Source organism: Scomber scombrus, chromosome 14 (genome assembly GCF_963691925.1).
Source record: "Scomber scombrus chromosome 14, fScoSco1.1, whole genome shotgun sequence".
NCBI lineage: Eukaryota > Metazoa > Chordata > Actinopteri > Scombriformes > Scombridae > Scomber > Scomber scombrus.
The window spans coordinates 1229471-1249525 of NC_084983.1; the positions used below are offsets into that span (position 1 = coordinate 1229471).

A 20055-nucleotide genomic window follows, 5' to 3' on the forward strand; every position below is an offset into this window, starting at 1 on the left:
AACCAAAAACAGACCAGTCCTCTACAGTAACAACCAAAAACAGACCAGTCCTCTCTACAGTAACAACCAAAAACAGACCAGTCCTCTCTACAGTAACAGTCAAAAACAGATCAGTCCTCTACAGTAACAACCAAAAACAGATCAGTCCTCTACAGTAACAACCAAAAACAGACCAGTCCTCTACAGTAACAACCAAAAACAGACCAGTCCTCTCTACAGTAACAACCAAAAACAGACCAGTCCTCTCTACAGTAACAACCAAAAACAGACCAGTCCTCTACAGTAACAACCAAAAACAGACCAGTCCTCTACAGTAACAACCAAAAACAGACCAGTCCTCTACAGTAACAACCAAAACAGACCAGTCCTCTACAGTAACAACCAAAAACAGACCAGTCCTCTACAGTAACAACCAAAAACAGACCAGTCCTCTACAGTAACAACCAAAAACAGATCAGTCCTCTACAGTAACAACCAAAAACAGACAGTAACAACCAAAACAGACCAGTCCTCTACAGTAACAACCAAAACAGACCAGTCCTCTACAGTAACAACCAAAACAGACCAGTCCTCTACAGTAACAACCAAAACAGACCAGTCCTCTACAGTAACAACCACAACAGACCAGTCCTTTACAGTAACAACCAAAAACAGACCAGTCCTCTACAGTAACAACCAAAAACAGATCAGTCCTCTACAGTAACAACCAAAAACAGACCAGTCCTCTACAGTAACAACCAAAAACAGATCAGTCCTCTACAGTAACAACCAAAAACAGATCAGTCCTCTACAGTAACAACCAAATAAAAACTGACCACTCTCCTCATCTTTTCACTATTTTAATAACCTAGCAATAGCTTCTTAAAAGTTAACTAACTGAACAGTCTGTATGTACTGATGATAGACATGGTGTGTGTGTGTGTGTGTGGGGGGGGGGGGGGGGGGGGGGGGGGGGGGGGACTAATGATTTTAAAAAGATAGTTCAGTGAGTGCGTGTGAAAACGGTAATTTGCGTGACTCTCACTATGATTGCTTGAGAGTTGACCAATGACCAGAACCAATTTACTAATTAATTGCACAATTCTGCTGTGATTAACTACTATCAATTCTATCCTTATAATAATGAAGCTGTATACAAACAGACCCCAGGCTTGTAGTCTATGTGAGGCTAAGTGTCTGCTCATAGCCCACCACGCTAATGAAACAAACAGCACTCGAAGACAGTGAGATTTTAACTCCCCACACTTTTGGTCAAATGTGGAGCCCCTTCCCCCACTTGCTAGCTTGTCAAGAGTGATACCAATGGATGCTTTAGGTTTTACAGTTTTACTTAGCAGCACCTCTGCTGTCTGTCACTCATCATGACCAGCCTGTGGATGCTCATCAGGTTCAACTTCCACCTGCTCAACACTTTTGCTGGGTGATTCAGTGCTTTGTGTGGCTGACGTTCAGGACTACATAACTGCTGCTGCTGCTGCTGGAAGTTACTGCAGCCAAAAAGCTCTGTGAGCTTTTTACATTTTGATACATCAGTCTCGAGACTTGGCTTTCTTTTCTTTTAACTTTTCCCATCCACTTTTCTCCTGACGTTTTCTGCTTGCCATTATCACAGCAACTAATGATTCTCTCTTCTTTGTTAGTTTTTATTTCACTTGGCAAACAAATGATCTTATTAGCGCCCCCTGCTGTTCGCCGTTAGTGTCGCTTTATCTGACATTTGGTTGATGAACCAGGCAGGCCGACGGCCATTCACCAGACGGCCGTTCTAGACTTTTCCAGAACGTCCAGATTGCCAGTCCACCTCTGGACCAGTGTGAACTGCTGGGAACTCTAGCTGAGAGTTTCTTGCTCTACCGTAGGGCTGGGTAATAAATCAATATTATATCGATATTGTGATATTTGATAGATATCGTCTTAAATTTTGAATATCGTCATATTGTGATATAGAAGTAAGTGTTGTCTTTTCCTGATTTTAAAGGCTGCATTACAGGAAAAATGTCTGTTCAATTATCTGCCTTTATCCACTTAGTCATTATATCCACCTTATTGATGATTATTTATCCAAAATCTAAAATATTTTGTGAAAGCACAAATTGTCGTCCCTAAAATAGTGTCAAAATATTGATATCGAGGCATTTAGTCAAATATATTGTGTTATTTGATTCTGCCCATATCACCCTGCACTACTCTACTGCTGCATCACTAGCCTCACAGCGATTATGCTCTCCATGTGTAACTCCTGCTTGTTACCTCTCAGCCCACAAGATGGCCATGACAGATGCCTATTGTGCCTTGAACACCTGAGACACTCACAAAGAATGTTTGCATTACTCGCAGCTGTAGCATCACTAAGGCTGGCTTACCTCCTTCAGTAATGCCTGCATTCAGCCCCACTTCAGGCACCCCAGGCACACACAGGGCGACGCCTCCAGTGCTAAGAATATGACTGACTGAATACACCAAGCAGCCAAGTGCAGTTCATCCTATTTAAATACAATGAGCATTGCAGTGCTATTTCTACCATTTTGGGAGTTACCTAACCAAGTCTTACACTTACAAATCCCCTCGCTTCAAGTAATTTAGCATCTTGTGCTTTTCTCCAGTGACACATTGTATATTATATCATACATACCTTTAAATCCTCCACTATCTTCTGGAGCAAACCCTTCTACTCCTTTTCCCAAAAAACTGTTAGGTTCGAGAGCTTTGACTTACTGATAAGATGATTTTCAAATTAACATGAGTATCCATTAGTCAAAGTGCTACAATGTAGAACATCTCCTATTTCTTTGTTAATTGCCTCAGACAGTTTCAAGGGGCTAACTGATCCAAAGCCGAGGCCCTCGCCTTTCATTTGAAAGAAAACCTAGAAAATGTTTCCTTCCTTCTCATCCACCTTTATGTCTTCACTTGAGCTTGGCTGTCAATGTCACAATCTTGTGAATTGTTTCCTCTCTTATCTTTCCCCTTTCTTTTCTTGGAGTTGTTGACAGTAAGCCACTCTCCCTCATCTCCAACCTCCCCTTCCTGACAGCACACAGCAAAACTCTGATCAGCCTAAAACTCCTCCCAAGAGAGACAACAAAGACAACTTAAACTCTATTCAGACTAAATCAGGCAGTGCAGTGGACCGCCGCAGGGTTGAGTTGAGGTGTGTGGGGGTGTTTGTCCTGTAGAACATAACTGCGGTGATCTGCAGCACCTGCAGGACTGTCGTGTGCCTTACCACCTGATTTGGTCTGAATAAGGCCTAACACTACACATGAGGGAGGGGCATTCCCCACCACATTAGATTGAAAGATATGATGTGGTTTAAAGTCCCCATTCCTTCCTTTTGAAGGTGTAGATCTCAAACCAATAGATGACATTTTATCATGCGCTGTGAATTTACATCCACATGTTTGATCCTGAGCTTACTAACCTGTATAGGTAGATAACCTGTGTTATGTTTGACTGTAGCACCATGTGGACCAGCTGTACATTTGGTAGATTGGTCATGTATACTCTTTTACACAAAAAGTTAATCTGAGAAATGTGTGCATGATCAATTACTGTTTGGTGAACTGTCTGTGTTAATGTAAATTCAGGTTTAAGCATACCTTGCCCAGTAGTGCAGTCAGATTGTAACTGGTTTATATACAGCACCAGTCAACAGTTTAGACCAACCTTCCCATTTACTTGAATGAGACCATGGCTATTGTGATCACTGTATAATAAAATATATTATATATATAATACATTTATAAGCCATTTATTTATTGGCATATAAAATAAAAAAATGCTTTCAAATATAAACACCCCTGATTGATGAAAGGGCTGCTTGTCTTAGAGCTGGAGTGATTCAAAATGTGTCATTTTATCAAAAGACAGATTGAACACTAATAAGTGCCACTGCACAGCATTTTACTCAATTGATTTTGTAATAATGTCAATGTGATAGGAGTGTCTTTGTTTTACTTGAGTTAAGGGTTTTTTATTTTTATGCTCATTATTATCAATGTTTATAATATGCCTCTGCATAACATGATGTGTTTGATGCCTTCTGGAGACTAAATGTATTCAGGATAATAATAAAGTTGAAGTTAAAGAAGTTAAAACATGTACAGAATAAAAGTGTAGGTTCACATCAGAAAGTATGAATGCATATATCAAATATATGACTTACACACTTTTGTTTATGCATGACATACAAAAAATAGCCTGCAAAGCTGACACAGTTAACACTGCTGTTATTCTAGTTACTTTTTGTATTTAAATAATGTTACGTTTCTAAGTTACTTTAGCTTATTACTAAAGATATTCTCACAATCAAGCATCTAGACTTCCTGCACACTCATTCACAAATCACACAACATCAATTAAAAACTGCAACAGCCGAGTAATTCTTAAAGGATTGAATGGGTGCCATTTATGGTCCGGTATTCAGCTCTTATAATACATCCATGATCCCGCTCTAAGGAGGACAGCAGGAGCCCATCCTTCTCTGCTCTCCTCTCACTGCTTCTCACCATGGATTAATTAAAGAGCTCTCATGCTTCACACACACTGCTCTTTCCCCTCTTTCCTGTCCTGCAGGTGTCACTGTTGAAGCATTTTAATCAGAATTTCAATAATGGATATGATTATATTATAAATGATCCTGAGATTTGGTAATGGTTTATTTTAACCAATTACTCTTTCTTATATTTTGATCAACCTCCTCTGCCTGTATGGACCTGCCTCTGATATTATTTCACTGTAAATTACCACTCATCTATGCTTCATTTTACTGCAGTGCTTAATTTAATATCAAAATACCAATTAACAGCCTAGTTTAACTGTCAGTCCCTTGATAAACAGCTTAATTGCCCATTTAGAGGATTTGTCAGATAATAAATCACAATTATTGTGATAATAAATCAAAATGTCAGTGACAGACCATCTCTGAAACCTTTCAACTATGACAACACAGTAACTTTTTTTTTATTTTTTCCCCCCTGATCCGTCAAAATTGAACAGTTTTATTTTCCTTTGGAGTACATCACCCTCTATTGGGCAAAGCCCTACATAACAGTCCTATAGATATACAGATCGGTGGGTTCAGATATATCATTGGATATATCATATCAAAACTGAGTTTTAATGTCAGTGTCAGAATCAGCGATTTTATTCATGTTTCTTTGTGCACATTGTTATTCTCTTGTCTGAATTTTTGTTCCTAAATTCCAATCAAGTCTAAGTCTGGTGCACCTAACACTAAGTTACTGTTACCAGTGACAGTTATACAAAGTTATATAGAGTGTATTTGCTGTAAGAATGTCAGTCATTACAACGTTTGATGAATATCAAAATTATTATATCAGAGTCTGCTATTTCAAAAAACCTGTCAAACAGTTTGAAGTGGGTTTGGCTTAAGCATCTGGATGTTGCCCAGTGTTTATCATTGTAGAGGTGGAGAGTAACACCAACTGTCTGGGTCAGTAACCTGAATTAATGATATTACCTGCTCCTGAAATCATCTCTCCATGAGTCACAGCATACAAACAAACATGCATTAAGTTCATGCAAGCAGCATGTGATAAATGACATCATGATAAACAAACTTTATTTATGTGGATTTATGAGGTCAAAGTCAGAAGAGATAAAAACAATCCTATGTTTTCCTCTGGCAGCAGTCAGACAGGACTGACAGGGATGCACACAGCCAGACAGAACAGCATTCACTACACTTAATACCTGGCTATTTTATACACCACAGAAGACGTAAAATTGCTATCCAGCTTTTCTACTGACCACCTGCACAACCTTTGCTACAGCATTCCTGTTTTTGATATCAAGATAAGACCTACGTATTGTGACCATATTTCACATTTGGTCAGATGAATTGATGACTCTTATAATGGTGCCCACATTGAAACTGTGGTGATTGTAGAGCTCTTAAAAGCTGCTGGGTTGAAGATGGGTGTGATGCATCCACATTTTAGAATTTGTAGCTTATTTGTATGTCGCTTTCCCAAGATACTTGCATGAGTCCACCCTCTTCACTTCCTCTCCTTGGATGACAAACAGGACAGGGGGCCTCCTGTTCCTCTGGTAGTCCACCACAAGCTCATTGGTTTCTCTGATATTGAGCCTCAGGTAATTATTATTGCCCCATGTGATGGAGGTTTTCTATCAGTCCTCTGTACTCCTCTGTAAAAATAGTCTCGGAGTGAAGACAGCATGTTTTTAACTGGATTTTCCCCCCACTAATAATCATATGTGTCAGTATTGTTGTAACTTCCATTACACTTAATGCTTTTTATAAAATGCCTTCAAAGTCTTCACTGCAAGAGTCTGGACAGACATGCAACTTGACTGGTTGGTGTAGGCAAAGAACTGCAAGGTGGTATTTCTAGCTAATTTCTAATGTATATTAAGTAAATCTAATAGGAAATATTTATATTAAACACTATTACAGCATACACTTTTACAAACATTGTATAAACATACAACAAAACAACCAATTCTTGTTCAATATTTAGCAGTTCCTTTGGAAAGCCCCCCGCCACCCCCCTGTATTTTACTGACCTGTGGTGTCAATCTAATCTACATATCTAATGATTGGCCTTGTAAAAATTGTTTTACAGTGTTCAATATTATATTGGTGTGGTAGCCTATCATTCTAAACTTTATTACTTATTTATGATAAGTAGATGATTCTTTTCCTTACCCTTTTTTTATTTTTATAAACCTTACTAACAACTTCCAGTAATAGTAAATGTTGCCTTCATACCCAGTTGTGGTGCTGTACATTTTTCTTACACCCACACTTGTTGTGTCATTTCCGGTACAACAGTGCTCGTTTGTTCAGAGTGAGAGGAGTTGTGTGGATTTCTTTGGGAGCGGCTCTTCTCCCGTCACTCTCTCAGCTGCTGCATCAATACACCAACTTAAAGCAAGAACACCACTGGAAGTTGGGCCAATTTAGCTCCAAAATAAAAGCATAAAATGTATGCGTAACGGAAATGAAAAACCAAAAACGCTCATGTTAACAGTCTTACGTGTTTATTTGTGAGAATATGTATAGATGTTGTTTAAATAATCACCATAGTTTGCCAATAATCTATGTTTGATTTTTTACAAACTCAATACAAATAAACAATATTTTATTTTCTTACTTTCTGTATCTTGTTCTTACACAATTGTGTCGTTATCAACTTTGTCCCCTGGGGGTCATCAAAAAGCCTTTTATCATGAGAGTTGACTGAGACCGGATGTGACCAGTCTTACTGACCTTGTCAAACTTGACATTAGTGAGATCCTCACTGAGCACCAATGGGTGTCTGGTCGCTTCTGTCATTGCGTTGGTTGGTTCCTGGAAAATATTGCTTCATACTCCACTGACCCTCCTACCGCTGGAACAGCTGCGTCAATCAGCTGGAATATCGACTGACAGTACAGGAAGTAAAGAAAGAGCTTCAGTGTAAAGGTAGAGAGTCAGTCAATGTTGGGTGAAAAGGACAAACGGCGGGAAGAGTAGAGCAAACATAACGATTAAAACATTTACATGAACGATTAAATTTGATAGAAACAGCGCGACTGTATAATTAATATTAGACTGTGTATCACTAATTGTGTGCCTGAATCGAAGCTTTATTTTGAAATGCGTAGGTTGACGTGACAGATTTTCTTTTTTTTAACAGTAGCTAACTTTACTCAGATGTCTCCGTACAAAACATAGTGTACAGACCTCCCAGCTTCGCGTTTATCCAACTCCTCCGACAGCTAGTGGGGAACAGCTTTTATACGACGACTTTAAATATGGAGGATTTATCGTGAAGCAACAGGATTACACACGCTGGACACTTTTCCTGACACTCTTTTCCTCTGGACACTTGGACACTCCTTGTTTTTTGTGCGCTGGATGTGGACTGAGTTGAGCAGGGATCCCAGCAGACATTCCCTGGTGGTTTGGTAAGTTTGGACTTGGTGTTTTTCCCCCTCTGCTGATGAAGCCTCAGTGACTGTAAAAGAGCTCTTGTTTCTGGGCTCCAGTGGCCCGTGTGAGTTGCTCTGGCATCTCAGTCACTCAGCCTGCTTCTCAAATCAAACCCAGAGGAAACAATAGTTGAGCCCCAACAATTCTACCATTTAATAACAGCAGAAGTGAGTGACGTCAGCACAGCATGTAAACATAAAGAATACTAACACACCAACTCCAGCCTGAACACTTCACTGTGTGCTTATCCACAAGCAAGATGAAAAGGCTCAGGTGTCATCTGGTTACACTTTCATTAGTATTATTACAGTGTGAATATGACATGATCATCAGTGGAATCCTGAGGGAGGAAAATAGCAAAGGTTTCCAAACTGTCGTGTCAAGAACCAATTAAATTAAGCACACAGTAATGAAGCATCCTCAGTTAGTATTAGACATACGCTCTGCTTAGTACATCACTGTTGTACTGTAGGTAGACATGGTTGCAGCGAGGTGAATGATAATACTATCCAGTATAGTCATCCTTGTTCATTCTCTCATCATGTAAGCCTCTGGTAATTAAAGTAACACTGGACTGTTCCTCTCTGACCTGGGCCCCTCTCCAAAAAACCTTCTGATGTTCTCTAATGGTCACTGTGGAGAGCTCTGAAATAGACTTCTTGTTTCAGTCCCTTTCACAAGCATCAGTCAAACACAAAGAAGCCTTTCAGGTATCTGTTGAACAGTAGTTAAAGGAGAAGTAATGGTAATAGCATCAACATTTGAGCTGTGGTAACAGTTCATCAGAGTGTGCTTCTGTTAACCGGAGAGATGAGGTGCTTTTTGTTTCACTTGAAAGTTGAGGAGTTTTTTTCTTAAAAGATAAAGTGACTGGAACAATCATACAACGAGCTACAGGACAACTGTAAGTGATCATTTAAAAAACTGAAAAAAACCTCACTTAACTGTCAGAGTTAAATTAAAATGCTGACTTGTCTACACATATGATATGAAATATGTTATTTTCCATATATGATAATTGCTTTTTATTAGATGCAGCTATGTTAAACACTGACTGATAGTATGTTTTGTTGTCTCAGTGTATAGGAAATGGCAACTGCTCTCAGTGGCCGAAACCCTGGCGGACGTGGACCAAACCGAAGTAAAGGTCGGATTTTAGGCTTCATTGATGCCATCCATGATGCAGTGGGACCGCCGAAACAAGCTGCTGCTGACCGGAGGACTGTGGAGAAAACCTGGAAGCTCATGGATAAAGTTGTAAGTTTTGGAGTGATAAACCCGTCGAGCCTGTGTGCCAGATGGCAGCAGACACAGTCTTTGTTGTAGATGCACATGGTGAGGTGGGGCTAATGCTAATGGGGTGCAAATTTGTTCCCGTCTCATCTTTTCAGATGGTGCCTTAAATTAATTCAAGCGTTTGTTTGATACACTCTAATGTTACACATCTTGTCTGGTAGATATTTGTCAAAGCGTATGACACATCGCTGATGGTGAGACTGATTCATTAAAGCAGATAGTGCATAAAGATACTGACAGCATCACTGATGAGTTGGCTGTACACTGTTAACAGCCAGATGGAGATGTGTGTCTCTGCAGTCAATTTAAGAAAGTTATTTGCATTCACTCACTGACATCTTAGAGTTTGTGTTTGAGCCAAATTTTTCCAAACATCCAGTGTATTTATTTCAAGAAGTCACACCAAAGTCAGTAAATCAGCATCTTGATCAGAGCTGGCACTTTCTATCATACACTAAACACATTTAAATCTTCATCCAGCAAGTGTTCATGAAAGGATTTCTTTGCCACAGGTCCGCCTCTGCCAAAATCCCAGACTCCAGCTGAAAAACAGTCCCCCGTACATCCTGGATATCTTACCTGATGCCTACCAGCACCTGCGGCTTATACTGGGCAAATACGAAGAGAACCAGAGACTCACACAGCTCAGTGAAAATGACTTCTTTAAAATCTACATTGACAGCCTTATGAAGAAATCCAAACGAGCCATCCGGCTCTTCAAAGAGGGAAAGGAGAGGATGTATGAGGAGCAGTCACAGGACAGGTAAGAGAATTATCTCCCTTCTTTTTTTACGTCATGGAGGGTTTTGGGATGATTGGGGACAGTGACTGTGCTCATTGTGTACGGAAGGTAATTATCTTGACCTGCCTTGACCTTTGACTAGAAAACCACTTTCAAAGCAACGATAATCCTGTCAGGTCTCCAAGGCACAGCGGGAAAAATAGACTAAATGAACAATCTGGAGATAGTTTAAAATATATAATAGTTTTGTTGGTGGTAGGCAGCTGTCCTGAGGCTGCACTCTGCTCAGGTTACCCACCGCTAAGGCTGTGTGTCAATGTATATGGGTTAGGAGCATCGAGTAGATGCTGCATGATGGCCTGTGTACAGCTGTCACAACCCTTTTAGAATACTGTATGACAGGATGTTGTGTCTGGTGTTATTTGTTACTCACTGACAACTACGGTCACACAGACAACACATGGAATTACAGTCAAAACTTTCCTGAACCTGGACTTTTCATTAGCAGTTTTATTTTGGTACATTGCTGATGGAAAATCGTTTTTTTTGTGTTTGTTTCATTTCAATATAACGAGATGAGACTCAGCTTTGTACTTCAGATGTGTGTCATCCTACAGAAAGAGTGAAACAACCTCCCACTGCGTCACTTCAAATCAACAATTTACTCATTTCTGCCACACTGAATATTAAAATTATAACTGTCATGCCTGCCGATATTAAAAAGTCATTTTCATTAACACAATGAGCTCTTCTTCTAGAGCTCACTGAATGTTGAAAGTCGCTCGAAAATATGGACAATATTGTTGTTTTGGACATAATTGTGCTTAAAGGTGATTTTCTATATTTCTATCTGAACACATCCTACTTACCAGCTAATGTGTGTGAATCCAAAGCCTCCTATATGTTTGACCTATGTTCTAAACCTTTTAAAAACATGTCAGTGAGTCACAGCGCTGCACTATGTGACATGTTCTTTTATTATGACGATTACGGTCATGTTCATTTGTTTAGAAATGGCTCTAAAGACTGAAAACAGCATCACATTTTCAGTTTGTGAGAGTAGTTCTGTGGAAGGCAGACGGTTCTGTCTCTTGTTGTGCTTCATATAAACCTCTTGACTTTGAAATAAAGCTCTTTGAAATTTAAAATGTAGCCTAAACTCAAGAGGTGATATGTTGCACAATAAACTATCATTTTTAGTTTTTTAATAGTTTTTGGTCTGCAGCACAGAGGAATAATATACATCAGATGCTGGATTCTCATGATACTTGTTAATAAATCAGTTAATTGTTGGTTTGGCTCCAAACATGAGATATTTCATCATTACCGTAAATATAAAAAACCTGGAAATGGAACAGCGGAAATAAAGTGATGACAGTGATGATGATGATGATGATGATGATGATGATGACAGGGATGTTAAGTGTGAAGCTTGCCCAATTCAACAGGGTCACATGAAGGACACCCGACACCTCTGTCCTCCTCGCCGTCCAATTTTCAAGCTGCGACGAATCAAAGAGACATTTGGTTGGTGGCCCGTGAGCGGCTGGCGCGTCACCTTTAGTTACATCAGCCCACTGTGATCGTGATGTGTTAGACATGAGCCTGATTGACTCAGATTACACAGAGGGAGTGGGAGGTGAAGATGGAGAAGTGAAAAAGAGAAGAGTTGGAGGAAGAATATAAATGTTGCAGTCATGTTTAGTTTTCTGTGTATAGCAACCAGTGCTGCTGTGTGCTTTATACTAAAAACTGCATTCATGCACAAATGTCACATTATTGTATCACTGGCCACTATCAAGTAGACCAAAATATAAGACTTTTTTCCCCCCCCAATTGTTTGTTTGGATTACCGCAACAATTTCCTTTTTAACAATGACCTAAATGCATTACCATCACTTAGTATTGACTGGAGCAGCGGATGTAAGGAGAATGAGGCAAGATGAATGTGAACTAAGCAGGAAAATTGCATTGGATGATAGTAAAGTACTCAACAAAAACAATGGCTCCAAAACTGTGAGAAGTGGACAGTCCCTATAAAGCAGTTTATGTTTTGGATTCTATAAAACAGTGTGTCCAAAAACAGGAAATAACCAAGAAAGTGAGTTTGATTTCTTTTTAGCATTCCCTTTCATCAAACATTTATGCAAGAGAGGAGCTAAAGATAATTAAGGCTGTGAAAGGCTCCAGTGATTCTCCTGTGCTTCTCTCTGATTGCCATGTGCAGAGCAGAGGGAAAATCCCCATGCACTTTACATCCTGTTCATATATTTCCTCTCTTGTTGAGCTCTGAAGTCAAGCAGCAGAGTTTTTGATCTATCTGTCTCAACTCCTCTTTTAATTCTGTCTCTTTCTCAAACTTGACTTATCTCTTGTTTTTTTTTTTTTTCTCAGTCATTAATTGCTTCTTCGCACCAAAGTTCCCAGCAGACTCTGCTTATGTTAGCTTAATGTTATCTGGTATGTTAGCTGGTGAAAAACATCACCATTAACCGTGCTCACAGTGAACACTATAAATTGCTGCTGGAGTTACAGTGAATTTATCATTTCCCAAATATCATAAATGTAACCAATGTTCGGTCAGTTCTTCAGCAAATTGTCATTTCCTAGTTCTAGATATTTCAAGATTCAACCCAAACTGCAACACATTTCCTCTCCCAGAGAAACACAACGCTGCAGCTGCAGGTTTAAACAGGCTTTATTAGGACATGGAAGCATACATGTCATGTTCCCCTTTGAACTAAAAAGTGCTCTACTTGCATTATAGATGTAGCGAGTCGTGCAGGATGTGTCAGGCCTCCTCATAGATGGACTGAATTGTCTTTGAGCAGTCAAAGGAGCACAGTTAGCTGTTAACACCCCCCCCCCCCCCCACACACACACACACACACACACACACACACACACACACCACACAGCCTCCACTGAAAATAAGTTTAATTTCACTGACCCTTTGTAACTTTTCCAAATGAAAATAAAGTCAGTGCAGTAAGTAGGTGATGCATTACACAGACACTTTATTGCATTACTGGTTAAAAACAATATTGTTTGACTGTTGCAGGATTTGATTTCATTATTGACTGGTGTTATTTCCTTTGATTACATTAGGGTGAGCTGTTACATTGTGGGCAGGTGTTACTGGACGCTATAAGCATCGTCTGCTGAAGAAGACAGAGTGAAAAATGTTGCAGCTGCTTCTATTCTAAGGCTGTGTGGTGCAGCTAATTTTGGAGGCAGCTGGGTGTTCTAGTTAACAGGGAGACCACCCTTTAACCAGAGGTCTCAGGCTTCCTCCCACTCAAAGTGTCAAAACACTGAATCCAGACCAGCTCTGCTCTCTACCTGAACCTCAAGGGATTCATGTAAATGATTGAAAGAGTCAATTCTGCTTCTTTTTAGAATGGATGTGACATAGGGAGCGCTTTGGTAGTCGAGTGGTTCCCACGTAGTATGCCACATAATGGAAGCATCCCTGGTTCGATTCCGGCAAGGGACCTTTGCTGCGGGTCATTCCTTCCTCTCTCTCTCCCTGTTTCCTGTCAGCCTCTATTCCAGCTACTGTCAAATAAAGGCAAAAAATGTCCAAAAATAAATCTTTAAAAATAGATATATAAATAATTGAACATAGACATAATGCCTTTTACCTCAATCCCATTTTTTTTTAAACCCACAATGATCATTATTACATGTAATTCAGTCACAGTGTAATTGACTTGCTATAGCTGCAGTAATCCTGACAACAAACAACAATAAGAAAAGTAATAAGAATGCTGTTTTCACTCCCTCGTTTCAAACACATATGCTTCTGTGACTCTGTAATCACAATGAATTCCATCTCTCTCCTCTACCTTTCATACAAATCTAATCTCTAGGCAACCAAAGCCCACATAAAACACAGATTTGGATTTTATAAATAATCCTCGGCCAAAACATGTCAAATAACTGTGCCTGGGCTTGTACTTGTGCTTACGTATAGCTGCAGTTTGACGCAGACTCTCCACACATCCGTCTACGTGGTATGTTGTTATGTGAATATGCTTTTTTATGCTCAAATGTGCTCATATACTGAATATCGTACTAGTTAGTGAATACGCTGTGTTTAACAGACCCTCACTTAATAATATATAATGAGGTTTGTTCATAGTGGAAATGCTGGAAATGGACACAGAAGTGCATCAATACAAGAAAATAAACAGCCGTGTATTAAAGTGTGAGTTCTGTGTGATGGTAAATATCAGAGCTTCATCAGAGGAAGTCCTGTTCTCAAGTGTGAGATGATATGAAGAAAGTGGCTCATCCTTTTTTTATCAGAGGAGTGTGCAAATAATGTTTTACACAGCGCACAATATCCTCTGACAAAGACGCATGAAAGGAACCAATTCTCTTTGAGGAAACGGTGAAATGATCTCACATCTGGCATTACATCTGTCTCCAGGGACGCAGTGACCGTGTGAGAGGCCCGCTGTGTCTTTGTGGCGGCCCCCGTCTCGCACAAGTCTGTTTCGTACGCTTGATTAACTGCTGTGATCGACCCTGCCTCTAAACACTTCTCCTCCAGGGCCGCACCCCATCTGATGTTCATGCGTCTAGCCCCCCCCACCCCCCACCCCCCCCGGTCCCCCCGTCTCTGACCACCTGATCCCCGCTGGAGCTTCCCTCTCCACTTGCTGGGTGACAAGTGGATCTGATAGGAATATTAATTAAGGGGAATCAAAGGATGGAAGAAAATTGCAAATAGCTGTTCTGGTAAAAAAAAAAAAAAGAAAAAAGAAAATTTCACAGGAACTTTCTGTTTCTACTTTAAATGTCTCTGTGTGTTAATTGTCTTTGACCCTGAAGTTAAGTTATATTTGCCACTTAAGCCTGAAGAGCAATTTGTCATTTGTAGCCTGTTAATCAAAAAAGTCACAGAGAGCATCTGCAGCTGCTTTTATTTAATTACTCCCCCCCCCCCCCCCCCCCCCAGAGATCCTTTTTTAATAAAGTCTTTATTTTCTAACATAAACCTCTGGCACCGTCACACCTCGGCAAGTGACTGGCATTAGTCAACAGGGATCGTTTTGAATGTAGGAAAAGTCATCACTTCATACTGGGGATGAGATGCATACGTGCTCAATCTGTCATGCATGTTGTCAGTAAAGGATCAAAACAGCTGATAAATGTCTTTTATTTAGACGGATTCTTCCTTTTTCTGAAATGAAAACTCTTCTGGGTTGAGAGACCTGCTACCACAGCAAAAAATGACGCTGACAAACACGAGAGCTGTGGCTTTCAATAAGTCACTGCTGCAGGATCAATTCCCTGCATGAGATGTCATCGGTTGAGGTTGAGCTGTAAAACATGAAGTTGAGCTCTGCTTTGGCTTCAGGCATCTGTAACGGAGGTTGGGTCAACTTGCTGTTTTTTTTTTTTCTCCTTGGTGATCCCATGAAACTTTTACAGTAATTCAGCTTCAAGTAGAGTAATGACATAATTACAGACCCTCCACTGAAGTGCTGTTTAGTAATGTGGCTGCCTGCTGCATGTTCAGTACGTCAAATGTTGCTGTGCTGTCATAAACAGTGTCTTTAATGTTTTTTATTTATCTATTATGGTTTATTTAATAGGGACAGATAGAATACACATAGACAGGCTAGAACAACTGTCTGATGCAAGTATCACAGTGTTTATAGCTAATGCTAATTTGCAACATCTGTCCCTAGGAGGGCTTTTGTGAAGGTAAGAAATGAGAATATTAAAGAATAGAAAACAGAGAATAAAAAGTAAAAAAGGAATATGATGGATACAGTATAGCACAGAATAAAAAACATAAAATATGTAAAAAATGTTGCTCTGTGTTTTGTATGTAGTTTTATGTCCGTTACTGACTGTGAACATGATTAAAATACATGTGATGAATATAACACATGTTGTTTGTTTGACTCTTATCTAACACATATATCAGCAGTGTGACTGTATAGGTTGTTAGCATGTGTGGCTGTGCTGCTTCTCTCTCAGGCTCTGCCACCGTACAGCCACAGAACACTTCTCAAGTGATTTGCACAGCCGAGCGTTTTTTACAGCCGGCCTGACAAGCGTGGCTTTAGCAGCTTCCTAAAGTGATTGTCTCTAAATCAGCTGGATTAAAAGTGCACTTCTTTGCCAGAGAGTGTTGCAGATAAAAGACAATCTGACCTCCTTCCCTGTTCAATCCATCCACTCGCCCGCCCCCGTCTGATTGTGAATAACCCCTGAGTCACAGTGCAGACATGTTGCAGGAACATGCGCTGTGTTTTGTATCTTTTCATCATGATAAAAAAAAAAGGTCATTTGGAAGCAGCATATTTGCACTGCAGGCTTTTTACATGACTTCATCACTTACAGGAATTCTATTTAGTGAGGAAATAAGCCTCAAAGAGAATAGAGGAGATTAAATATCAACTTTTTATCTACTCTGGAAGTACCAAGGTGCTGTGCAGCTCAGTGTTTTAGTGTAATTGCTAGTTTATCATGTTTTAATTAATTCATTTATTTTAAATGGTGACTTGCCCTATAAATCTTCCTGATTAGAAGTTGAGGCACTGCGTTCTAGACACAGTTTTATGAGTGTTTTCTAGTCCATGTAGAATTATTTATCAGAAATCATTACCTGTGTGCTTTTGACTTCAACAGAAGTGTGGAAAGTTTGCAGGTTTTTAAAGTTCACAAAGTAAAAGTCATTTAGATGATTTAAAGGTTGTTTTTAACACTGAATGAAAAAGACGTGCTGTGAAGATCAGACTGTTAATTAAATTCTATGACTGACAACTAGCTGAAGTTTGCTTCAGGCACCGACTTTGTAACTTCCCTGAAATATGAAGAGGAAATAAGGTTACTTAGATCAGAATCTTACATTAAACTTTGAATAAATGCTTCATGAAACATGTAAAAATGATTATCAGCTCCGGTATAGGTCAGATTTCTTCTGTTGTGGGCTTTGGTTCGCAACATTTACCGTAATTCTCCATCTCATGGTTGGTTTCCTATCTGCACAAACCTTTGAAGTCAGACGTGTTAGATGTGATGCTGACAGGCAGACTACCTAAGTCTCCGCTTTTTACAGGAGAATAAAAACCTTTCAGCAGACTAGCTTTTATTTTGTTTAACATAAATGATCTTCATATTACACAGTCCATTTTTAAACACTTTATATTTGAAGTAAATGGGTTTTATTTTACACTCATATTTTTGGAGCTTGTGAAAGGAAAAAGTCATTAGAGTCCACACTGGCTTCCATGGTCAAATGATTCTTTTTTTGAAAGCCTGATTCATGTAACCAGTAGCTGTAGGCGGATGAATGGAAGTGATGTGGTTGATTTACTGAGCTGAAAGGACAGGAAGTGTTTCCTGGTGAATAATCTCTCCACATATCACAAAGTTCAGTCAAGGATCCCTTTGCAGCATCGTTTCCAGTCTAAAAAGACATTGTTGTTTAAAAATGATTTATTAGTGCCTGTGAGAATGACTAAGCTGGTAGTAGGCGTATTTTGATTAAATAGGAGCGGTTCTTTCATCTCATCCTTTTTAATGTGGAATGTTCTGCGGTATCACTTCTACAGCCTGATGTGGAACAGGTCCTCACATGTACACACGTCACAGCCAGCAGGCATGCTTTAAGGTGATGATGTCACACGTTCCCATGGAGGGCTTGTAAGCTTCCAGAAAGTAGAACCATCTGGTGAGGAAGTGGAGCACCAGAGAAGGAAGCCAGAGAGCTTCAGTCAGGAACCAAGAGGCTCAGAGCATGAGGGAGGTGTGTGTGTGTGTGTGTGTGTTTGTGTGTGTGTGTGTGTGGGGTAAAGTTCTTTGGTAGGCTTACTCACTGCGCTCTGACTAAGGTTTAGTCTCAATCTGCTGACACACAGTGTATGGAATGACGGAGGAGTATTTGCTCCATGAAGTTAAAACCAAGCTTGTCACAAAGTTACTCATGACATTTTCTCTAACTGTGACCTAATGAAGGATAACAAATGCTACCATAAGCTCTCACTCACACCCACACACACACACACATGCAGTAAACTGCATGTTCACAGATCATCTTTTGAATCTGACTAGCTGTGACCTCTCTGTGTGGAGGGTGCGCCCTCTCTGCTGGAGCTGAGGTGAACTGGAAACTTTAACTTCCTGTAAACCTTCGTCTCTATGGGCCTGATTTACTAAAGGTCTGTGTGTGTAGAAACGTGTGCAAACTTGACATCACCCGCAAAAAATGTGCAAGCTGATCTACTAACGCAGCGCACTGAGGTTTGCATCTTACAACAGTGTAAGATAATACACTCTGTCTATTTAATATGTTTACCATAATGAATGTAATATGAGACGTTTTAACCCCAGTGTGAAAAATACAGGGAGGAGAAAATGTAAATATGTTATTTAGCACACACATTGTGATTTACCAAACCTGAAGGTATTATTTCTGATGCTAACTGTGTCTATAAATAATACCTTTAAAGGACAGGTATTAACCTGCTGCTCACTAATACTCTCCCATATGTCGGTTTCTCTGGTAATATTAGTTTTTTTTTATATTAGTTAACCTCTTCCACTAGAACCTGATCACATTTCATTCCAAACTCTCCATAAAGACACAAAACCCTCATTTAAATACTGCTGTCTCCACCCTGTTGCACCTGTTTTCATTTACACAGTTATTCTTAGTAGATCACCTGCAAAACGCACACAAACTAAACACGCAATTAAGTACCCACTATTTGTCTTAGTAAATCAGGCCCTTAGTGTTTAGACCGGTGACCTGTTCACACTGCTCCGTGCAAAATATTAGGAACACTTTTCAATATAATGTACTGTAGTACACCACCACCCACTACAACCCACTACAACCTCAATAATAAACATAAAGTAGAATTATCACCTTTGTGACAATGTTAACAGAAACTAAAATGTAAAAGCTTCATAAAAGTAGAATTTATAGCAGAGCTGTTGTATTGGACTGTATTAGATTACATATACTTTAGACATCAGCACTTTTTAAGTGTATTTTTTAGATTAATGAGGTCATTACAATTTCATTACAAATGTGCTGTGATTTAAATAAAATATACAGTATTTATCAGCACCTCTATTTCTGTTTAAAGTCATTTACATAATGTGTTAAGAAATGACCAATGTGCAGAAATAAGACAAAACAACTGTATTATTGTGGTGCCAAAAGTCACCGTGAACATGTTTGGGGGCAGCTAAATTATGTGCACCTAAATGTAAAAGTTACGTGCACCAGTGCCACCAGTGAAAAAAGGTATAGTGGAGCTGTGCTCATATGAAATATCTTATATAAATAAAAGATCATTTACAAAAATTAAAAAAAAAAGCAAATACTTTGTTTCCAAACACTTTATTTTACTGAAAACTTGTAAAAAAAAAAGAAAGATGTGAAGCGTGTTAACTAAATTAATTTATTTCAAGATAAATCATGGTCGCACCACATGACTTTTTTTAAGGCCAGTGCCAATTAATCTTGAAAAACCCACTAAAATCACTTAATTTCAAATGTATAATATGGATCTTCAGGTACAAAACATTCTGAATGTTTGAACTACTGCATTAGATATGCTTGTTTTTATTATTCTAAAATTGAGTTGTTGTAAATCCTTATACGTCATTGACCCATATACAGACTATACACACTACCTCCAGTTGGGCTTAATATTCACATACGTCTGAGCAGCATTTGCTACCTTGCAATCAAAGGAAATGCTTTGCATACAGTAACTTATGTTTCGGTTTCTTTATGTTTAACCCAGCATGTGTGTGCTAAATAATGTGATGATGTGACCTATAGAACCATAAACATTTAAAATACAGTGTTATGTCAATACCAAAAAGTTCTTCTATTAAGGATTAAAGGCAGATAAAACATGAATATCAGACTCTAAGCTTTATCCAGCATTTTAACTGCAACTATATGTTCCCTACTCTCCATCCATCCCTCCATCCATCCCTCCATCCATCCATTACTCAGTCAAAGCTTCTGAGTCAGGATGAATGAGATAAAAAAGGAACACAAACTCCTCTTGTT

General features: G+C 39.3%; 1 protein-coding gene across 3 annotated transcripts in view; it reads left to right on the top strand.

The window, feature by feature from the left end:
• Positions 1–7509: 7509 nt before the first annotated feature.
• cblb (Cbl proto-oncogene B, E3 ubiquitin protein ligase) overlaps positions 7510–20055 on the top strand; it is a 62016-nt gene continuing 49470 nt past the window's right edge. For 2 of the 3 annotated variants that reach the window (XM_062432740.1, XM_062432742.1), the window contains exons 1-3: positions 7510–7935; positions 9040–9217; positions 9769–10019. In XM_062432740.1, the coding sequence (XP_062288724.1) occupies positions 9050–9217; positions 9769–10019 (419 nt within the window). In that variant the 5' untranslated portion in view covers positions 7510–7935; positions 9040–9049. Of the gene's footprint in view, positions 7936–8784; positions 8865–9039; positions 9218–9768; positions 10020–20055 lie in introns of those variants that run through there. The other variant, XM_062432741.1, reaches the window with a different exon arrangement.